The 9,646-nt window shown below is 39.5% G+C and overlaps 1 protein-coding gene across 4 annotated transcripts; it reads right to left on the bottom strand.

The window, feature by feature from the left end:
- Positions 1 to 729: 729 nt before the first annotated feature.
- LOC131246424 (putative 4-hydroxy-4-methyl-2-oxoglutarate aldolase 2) lies at positions 730 to 9,100 on the bottom strand. 4 transcript variants are annotated; one of them, XM_058246538.1, is made up of 2 exons: positions 8,950 to 9,100; positions 730 to 1,408 (listed from the first exon to the last, which is right to left on the bottom strand). In XM_058246538.1, exon 2 carries the CDS (start codon positions 1,387 to 1,389, stop codon positions 889 to 891), a length of 501 nt encoding a protein of 166 aa, XP_058102521.1. In that variant the 5' UTR covers positions 1,390 to 1,408; positions 8,950 to 9,100; the 3' UTR covers positions 730 to 888. The 4 variants fall into 4 exon arrangements, with proteins under 4 accessions (XP_058102521.1, XP_058102524.1, XP_058102522.1 ...); XM_058246541.1 differs by having other exon boundaries at positions 8,955 to 9,064; XM_058246539.1 differs by lacking the exon at positions 8,950 to 9,100 and adding an exon at positions 8,592 to 8,750.
- Between the last annotated feature and the right edge of the window lie 546 nt (positions 9,101 to 9,646).

The raw sequence follows: 9,646 nt of genomic DNA, 5'->3' as shown, positions 1-9,646 counted from the left end.
TCTATCCACCATCCATCATGGTGGCCCAACCTTTGCTGTGGACCCTTCATTATGTTGGGACTACAATGGATGTGGGCCGTCCATCTTGCATGTCCACCTTTAATGTGGACTGTCCATCATTATAAGGCCCAACTACAATGTGAGTTGTCCATCATGGGGGGCATTCATCTTTACGGGCGAACCTTTGATGTGGACCATCCAATGTATGGACCCACCCTCAGCGTCCACCACCCATCATGTGGACCGTCCATCATGTGAGGCCCACCTTCAATGTGGGTTGTCCATCATACAAGGCTCACATCGAATGTGGGCCATTCATCATTAGGGGTCAACCTTTGACATGAACCATCTATTATATGGGCCCATGTTAATACGGGTCATCCATCATCACGTATGGCTCAACTTTGATGTGGACCATCAATCATGTGGGCCCCACCTTCAAACGTGGTCCATCCAAAACGCAGGGTCTCCTTTGATATGGAAATCCATCACATGGAGAGAGGTGAAGGGGAGAAGTAGCAAAGCTAAAAAGCAAGAACAAAAAACTTAGGAAGGATAAGTAACTTTCATCACGTAAGTTACTTTTACAATGACACTCAACAAACTAAAGTTTTTTTTTTTTTTTTAAAAAAACACACTTATTAACTTAATATAAGTTAAAAAGTTACTCATTGGGTGGTATCCAAACGGGCCCTTGACATCCATATGATAACAAGAGAACCACAGAAATGGCAATAAAGTTCCTCTTAAACTGAAAACATCGAAATGTTCATAGATGCAGAAATGGAGCATACAAAAATACAGCACGGATGGAGTGGCAGAGGAGCATTTTTGAGTGGAAAATGTTACCGAACCATAAAAACACTTCCCCTGAATAGCTAGCTAACTTTAAATGGACAGCTCAGCTCGTGAGACCAAAATGCCATCGGTGTCTGCATAAAGCCATTCGCCATCACAAATACGTGTGCCAGCAATGCTGATGGGCACATGTTTCTCTCCAATTCCCTTCTTATTAGCTTTCATCGGATGCGATGCTAGTGCTCGCACTCCAATATCACACCCATTGATCTCATCGACATCCCTTATACACCCATTGACCACAATACCGGCCCACCCATTGTTCTGAGCTTGTTGAACAGGGTTGCCTCCCAATATGGCACAGCGCATGCTTCCACCACCATCGACAACCAAAACTCTACCATTGCCTCTCTCCTCGAGGAACTCTCGCACCAAAACATTGTCTTCAAACACCTTCAGAGTCACTATCGGGCCAGAGAATATTGGACGCCGCCCATATAATTGGAAAATCGGATGGAGTGCACGGAGTTCGCCGCTTGAGATTAGGTGTGAGTTGGCGTCGCAAACTTCAGCAGTCGCCAAAGCAGCCATGGATGGTTATTTCTAGCACCTGCTCAGGAACATAAGAATAGTATGTGTTTGGATTAGTTAGCAGAAGTGATTTGTTTGTTCTGATTCTGTTATCTCCAGAAAATGGGACATTAAAGCGATAGAGAACTGCCCATGATCTCAATTTCTAGGTTGGCAAGATGACAAAAGATAAGTTTATGAATAAGCAATGAGAAAGAAGTTTACGAGTTAAAAAATTTGAGGAGATTAACGAAAGAGAAATGGCACGGTGAAAAACGCACAAAAGAAACATCACCACGTGAAGATGATGCAGTATGAAACAAACTACAAAAATCTTATCAAATCAGGCTAGTATGGAGCCCACTAATGAATGCTTTGGCACCTTCTAAACAGAAGGTGGGGCTGAAAAATGTCAAAATCAGCTAATGCGACATGGTTGGCTCCACATTTCATCACCGGCTGACCAGCTAATCTTGATCACATGGCCACGAGAATCCAAGATCCACACATACTGTTTTTCCACAGTGCATGTTATGACTGAAGCACCTACAAATCAATAATTGCAGTGCATATATATATATATATATATATATATATATATATATATATATATATATATATAAAGCTTTGTATAAGAAATTTATTTGTATAAAATTCCTTGTCCCTAACAGCCACAATAAGAGCACCTGTACAAAACCAAGATTCAGCTTCAATAGGCACTGAAATTCAACTTGTTCCATCCAGAGCTTACCACTTGCAGAGAAAAAATGAATTTTTTAAAACCAAATTGCCTTAAACAATATAATTTGGTAGACTAGTGTCTACCTCCAAAAATTGAGTGAGATCTATTATCGTGCCAGAAATCAGCAGCAGATTTTCTGTTGAGGATTATCTGCAAATTGCTGGTTCCCAAGATGAACACAAGACACAAGCACCAAAATGCCAGTGATATAGGTTCAGGACATTCCTGAACATCTCTTTTGTGATCTTAAGAGCAAATGGCACGAATATGGAAGCCCACTTGATGCAGGCTACATTTTCCTTGCAACTGGAGGCGCAAATCACACTTAATGGGTTTGAAAGTTTCACTATTTGGTGGTCCACTCAAATGCAATCATCCTTTGTGGGTCTTCGATTACCTTAGATGTTAGTTATGTATCATAGCACATAATGTCTTGCTTTTTTGTTAGCGCATTTGCATTGTATTATAGTCATGGTTCAAAATATCAGTACTGGAGCACATATTGACAGGATCCAAAACCAGCACCTGTCAGTCCTTATCAGCTGACATATATCACGTACCAACTGCAATGACTTTTTCCCTGGCTCTAAGAAAAACCAAACAGAATCATGAAAAACAGGAAAGAAGCATGAAATACCGAATGTGATATTTTTAAGTATCTTTAAGACATTTAAGCCATGTATAAAACCACAATGTGATATGACTCACTGCCTACCTGGCATAGTGAACATGAGTCTTGAGTCAAGCTGCTGAATTCAGTTTAATAGGTTTTAAGGCTTTTAATAATTTGCTAACTATGTCAATATGTTAATGTGTCTGAATTTATGATATGTAAAAATGTCAAGTGAAACATATGAGCCTATCACACATGGAAGTTGTAAATAATGAGGTAAATACAGAAGTTCGAAAGTTAAAAACTACAACAGAAGAAAGATAAAATAAAATTAAAAATAAAAACTATAACAGAAGATAAATATACGACAACATACAGGAGATTACGAGTCTTCTCAATCCTCAAGGGAATTCAAGGGAATTCATCCTTGTCTGTGTACCAAAGTGATTTTCTCCATATAATAGTGACTGGCAATGTATGCCAAATGTGAAAAAGACATGTGAAAAAAAATTGAAAACAGAAAAAAGTTGGGGAAAAAAAACTACTTTGAATATACTTGCATCAATTCAGTTAGACAACGCATAGATTAGGACACCATACAAAGAAAACCCATTATGTGCACTTGTTTTTTGTAATGTTTTGATTTGTAAGTGTGTATTGATGTCTTTTTTAACAATCACTGAAACTTCGTTGAAAAATTCGACCAATTTCCAATGTTTCCAACAACAAAAATACATTACGCAATACAACCGATATATCCCATGCGATAACCGATACGTATTTGTATCCCGAGGGTGCGATACATAACACGATACCGATATTTCGAACATTGTTTGTAGAAACCTTCCGTCAAGTTCTTTGGGACTTGTAACAAGAATGGAACCTCAGGAACCCAAGTTAGAAACACAAACATGTACTGCCTAGCACCATATAGCTGGAATTGACACTTGATAGTAAAATCTGATACATATATCAGCTGACACATGTCAGTGATGTCATGGCGTTGCATAAAAATGTGATTAGGTGTTCTTTTCCTCAATTATCTATGTTCTTCTTCCAGCAATTTTCTCTTAAGGGAGGATGCCTATTTTTTACCATTCACTGCTAGATTTGTATACCAAAAACAAAATTTTCAGTGGATATTATTGGTGTTTTTTTTTTTTTTTTGAAAGGTTACAGAACCAGGGACTGGACCCTGCATCACTCACGTACACTATACTGTGTCTACCAACTCATCCAATGGGAGGGAGACAATGTATTATGGATCTAAGCCACTACCACCGACTTGAGAAATATTGGATGAGGTAAAATTCATCATCACCTAAGGTTAAGGCTACATGAATCCTATTCTGCCATTCCTCCCCTGTCCACACTTGGAGCCAGCAATAAGAGCACAAAATTCCCACAGGCACAATGTAATAGACTATTAATAGGTTATTACTAATTTACTACCAAGTGCTATATAATAGTCTATTACATAGGTTGATTACTATCAAGTGCTATATAATAGTCTATTACATTGGTTGATTACATTCAACGAGTTGGATGAGTTATATTCTGTATGCTTCAACTTCCCCCCCCCCCCCCCCCCCAACAAAAAAAAAAGGAAGAAGAAAGAAAGAAAAAAGAAAAAAAGAAAAGCACCAGATTAATTAATCACAAAATATCATGTCATTTCATGATATTTGGTGCAATGAGGGACACCCTTAGTTAAAATATGAACAAGAGCATGGGGTTGCAGGAACATATGATACCCACCTATACATTCTGATTTGAACAAGAACACAAGGGCAAGATACAATATCCATCTCTAGAGATCTAGGACATGGATTCCCATGTGGTGCCCGATTTGTACATTCTACTCATATTCGGTGTTATGATTTTAATCATTCTATGAAGTTTTACTGTTATTAAGGGAGCTCATGCATCTTAGTATTTCTAGCATGCTAAATTTAATGGATATTTTGGTGTTTATAGAGTTTTTAGTAAGACCCATCTATATTATGACATCAATCTATGAAAATGGTTGGGTGTTCAAAAGTAACAAAACTAATACAATGCATTCAGTTAAATGTATGTAAATATACCATATGAGTATCTGCTACAAATATCTGAGCAGATACAAGTATACGGGAGTCTTCTTCTTCTTCTTTTTTCTTTCTTTTTGGAAAGCATAAGCATGCAGGCTACCCTTCAACAACAACAACAAAAAAAAAAAAAAAAAGACAAGGAAAAAAGAAAAGAAAAAAGGATAAGCATGCAGGCATGTCCTCCGCACACCCCCTCCCACTTTCCACCCCACACAGGCATCTTTAAGAGTGGAATTGTTGAATGTTGAAGCAGATAAAATGAATAGCAATTATATGACAACATAATTGTGATTTTTATTGTATTTTATTGTTTTAAAGAAACAGAAGTGTTATGTTTAATGTTTATTGAAGGATAAATGATCATTATTGTTTTTTTTTTCTTCTTTTGAAGCATAATAATGATCATTACTGTTAATGGATGTGCATGTGTGCCATACCACTATACGGCCATCCTAGTCCTTTTCCTTTTCCTTTTCCTTTTTTTTTTTTTGGTTAGCTTGTCAGTACACCCACTGTCAGTTCACACTTCACTGCTAGCCACCCCCACTAAGGAATCGATACCAAGACCTCAGTGTTGAAACGAGGTATCTTTCACTCAGCCTACCACTTGAGCTATGGATCAGGGTGTCCTAGTCCTTTTCCTTTGTTAATTAGTTGTTATTCCACTTTAGGAATTTCTGGAAATTTTTTCTTTTGTTACTTAAGGGTATTTTTGTCATATTCTTTTTATACAAACATGTGAAGCGTACAAGTTGGGTATTTGTTGGTTGCAAAAGTTCAGCCCATGTCCATATGAGCTTGAAGTATATATTCTAGCCCCTTATCCTAGATGGAAGTGAAAAGTGATTCGAGAACTGGATTCATAAACCCATTGATTTTTTAGGGGTCCAAATAACCATTATTAAATTAAATGGAATGAAATATCTTCAGTGGTCCAAATTCATCCAAGTGTTTTTAACTACCAAGGGCAGATTAAAATATTTGACCACTGAGAAGCCGAATAAGAATGCTAGTACGTATGAGCAATGGATTGAGGAGAAGCTCAAATTATGACATAGTTGTGGAATGGTATGGAATCATCCATTGATGTGAACATAATGGATTTTTTTTTTTTTTACACAACAAGGGAAGTGGTAAGACAAGGATAGGATTATAAATTAATGCATTCAAGAAAACTTAGTGATGCAGGACAATTAACCACTTGCTCTAAAAGCTCGAACTGTTAGAGTATGGCGAATTAATCCCTTTATCTCATAGCCCAGGCCTCACATCTCATAGGTTAGAACTTTGGCTGAACCCCCCTCATGGGCTCGTGGGCCCCAAATCACATGGGCCGCCCACCCCGAGTGTGTCCCCACATCCCACGGGCTATCCCACTCGAGCCTGGTGTAAAATGCCCCTGCATTAATCATCCTTGGTGAGGAGTCTCGAACACGAGACCTCCCCCGTGGGCCCCAAATCACACAAGTCACCCACCCTAAGTGTGTCCCCGCATCCCACGGGCTACCCCACTTGAGCCCAGTGTGAAAATGCCCGTGTTACTTAGGAATAGCACCAATACGTAATAAGTTGAGGGAAAGTAGACTTAGAAGGTTTTTAGCCAAGTGTAACAAAGACCAAGAAGAGTAAGTTGGTTCAAGTTAAAGGCTTTAAAAGGGCAAGGGGAAGGCCCAAAAGGACGTGGGTAGAGGTAGTAAGCTTACAGACCTATGGTTTAACTGACGGTATGGTCCTCAATAGAGTAGAATGGTAACAGGATTCATGCAGCTCGCCCCAATTACTTAGGGTAAGGCTTATATGATGATGATGATGAACCTATAAATATGATTATTATGAATAAAAAGGAAAAGACAATGTGATACATTTGGAAGAGAGATTCTTTACATGTTGGAAGGTTACTTCTCAAATCTCTTGGTAATGACGCTCAATGACCACAATGTTATGCTATGCTTATATGAGGTGACAAGCTGTGTATCTTGTGGCAGGTGTGATGCAAATTGGACGCATGTGGTGTGATGCTATCTGTATATGAAATGTGAGACATAAAAGTGTGAATCTAGTCATTTATGATAGAAATTACCACAGCCATTTGTTCTAGAAGAATCAAGATTCGATTCTGAGCTATTTTATTTAAAGATTTTGGGTTGATTGTAACTATCTGATGCTCACTACTTGCATCAGTGACCACCAAACCAGATCAACTCAGTTTAGGCTCAAATTTGATTCCATTGGTCCAGAGGATTAAATATTTTATAGCCCAAACCAGATAAACTCAGTTTAAGCTCAATTTTGATTCCATTTGTCTAGAGAATTAAATACTTTAGAGGAAGAAACCCAAAGGTAAATTCGTCATGCAATAACTACAAATGAAAACACTTTCTCTGACATTATTTCACAATCTGATCCGTTGCACAAATCAAAGAAAAAGGTGAAAATTGGGGGTTGGGGGTTAAGAAATATCAACAATTTCACATGTAATTTCAAACAAGCCTAGAATTTCCACAAATCTCACTTACCAAATATGTCAAGGGTCCATTCAATTCTTGATTTTGGGGCCAATTTATTTATTTATGGCCTTCCAACAATAGCTCCAGCCCCAAAACATGCACCATTTAGATTGTCATCTAAATCACCATGGATATCATATCCTATGGGAAATTGGGTTATCAAAATTGCATTTAACTAATCTAGAGTCTAACCCACGAGCAAAAATCCACCCGGAGCTAAATCCATCCATCCGTCCATAGATATAAACATCAAGTCAAGACGGAGACTGAATCATTGCACATTCGTGAATGTAAAAGCTTAAAATACAAATTATTGTGGGTAAAACTGAACTGGTCCCTCACATGAGAAGAACGACCATTTAACTACAAGTGATATGCCTCCAAGTTGGGGTAGACCACGAGCTAGGGTAACCAAGGTCCAAGCAGAAGGGCCGTCGACGCAAGACGAGCGGTTCCTCCAGCTCAAAGATCAGTTGAGCCGTCAGAGGACGGATCTCGGTAGGAGAGGACTCGTCCCGCCAAGAATGTCTACAACACGGGTAAGGAAGCCGAGGGGAAGGAGCTCGAGCCCCGAGCTGACCAGGTCGACTACTGCCGGATAGGCAGTACGAGAAATCCGAAGGGAATCTAGCAGAGAAGAATCCAGCCTGAACTGGGCCGAAAATCACTCCGACAGATCCGGGACATGAAACCCGTTAGAACAAGGACTCTCCAGCGTATCACATTAGAAGACAACATTCAAAACCTCCTCCCGGACTCTATGTATACGACTACTCAAACCAGAAGCGGGAGGAGAAAGACGTGAGATCTAAGCCCTAATCCACACCTTTGAGAGAGTCCACAGCCGGCAACCTCCAACCCCCCCGCCCACCCCCCCCCCCCCCCCCCCCCCTGCTGCTCATCTCTTCCCTAGCTTTTGCAGGTCCACCGGAGGGTGCACTTCTACATTGATCTTATGTGTTCGCCAGAATCCGGCAACAACACAAATCATAATAACAATATTCAAATTGATTCTCAAATAAAAGTCAAAACAGATTAGGGACCTCTATCTACACCCACCCTGATTGAATTGCTCAAAGAAATAGTGACAAGATTCGCACCATCTGATCCACCATACGGTGATCCCAACCGTTCAACTATAAGGCCCTAACACCGATGGAGCACGTGGGAAAGATCTCATTCATCAAAGATCCAACAATCCATAGAAATTAAGTTGAAAACAACGGTTCAGAAAAAGAAAAAAAAAAAAAACACTTTATAGTCCCAATTACCATGGACTACCACCCCTTCCGATCCACCATCTGGTGATCCAAACCATTCATCTACAACGTCCTCACCATCGAAGGAGTACAGGAAAAGATCTCACTCATCAGAGATCAAACGATCCAGAAAAGGCAGCAAGTTGAAAAAGGTTGAGCAAATCAATTTATAGCTCCCCTTTTTATTGAGTGAGAGGAAATCAGATGAGATAGATTTCTGCAAAGTGGGCCATATGAGTGTGACCATGCTCGGCAATGGTCTAGGATGGTTGTTGGGATTAATTCCCAATAGATCGAAATCGCCAAAGAAGGGTAAAAAAAAAGAAGAAGAAGAAGAAGAAGAAGAAGAAAAGAATGTTTTCTAGATTACCTTACCTTCAACGCAGGACTCACCGATCCGTATTACAGATTGAGCAAGGAGTAAAAAGACTCTTTCCAAAGCCTCTTTAAAAGAGAGAGAAAGAGAGAGAGAGAGAGTGGGAACGCGAGTTTGGGAGTGCGCGTGGTCAGACAGGTCGCGCCAAGAGCAAGTTCCGTCAGGTTTTATCCGTGGGACCCACGTCGATGTATGTGATGTATATCTATTCCGTTCATCCATTTTTTTTCCGATCATTTTATGGTTTATTCCGAAAATGAAGAACATCCAGAGATCCCGTGGATCACATTATAGGAAATAGTGGTGATTGACCTTTAAATTCTTTTTATGGGTCACAAAAGTTTTGGATCTAGCAGATATTTATGTTTTTCACTTCATTTAAGTATTTAAGTACGTATGACAATATCAAAATAGGTTGGATGGAAAATAGACGTTACATTGGATTTTAGGAAGTTTTTAACGGTCGAAGTTCGCTGATCACTATTCCATGTAATTTGATGCAAGTGAGATTTGAATTTGCTTCATTTTTGGGTTCATGCCTAAAACTGAGATATTAAAACAAATGGACGGCGTGGATATACAAAACATACATCCAAGTGGGCACTATCGAAAAGACCCGACGGAGCTGGATGCGGTGCCGACCTGACTGAGTCAGCGATCCTTGCGGGAATGCTAATACCAGACAGTAAAT

The sequence above is a fragment of the Magnolia sinica genome, chromosome 5 (genome assembly GCF_029962835.1).
Source record: "Magnolia sinica isolate HGM2019 chromosome 5, MsV1, whole genome shotgun sequence".
In the NCBI taxonomy this organism is placed as follows: domain Eukaryota; kingdom Viridiplantae; phylum Streptophyta; class Magnoliopsida; order Magnoliales; family Magnoliaceae; genus Magnolia; species Magnolia sinica.
This window is presented reverse-complemented; position numbering and strand designations above follow the sequence as displayed.

Bases quoted from the DNA above. Each gene is read 5' to 3' on its own strand.
- LOC131246424 (XM_058246538.1), bottom strand. From the start codon at position 1,389: ATGGCTGCTTTGGCGACTGCTGAAGTTTGCGACGCCAACTCACACCTA.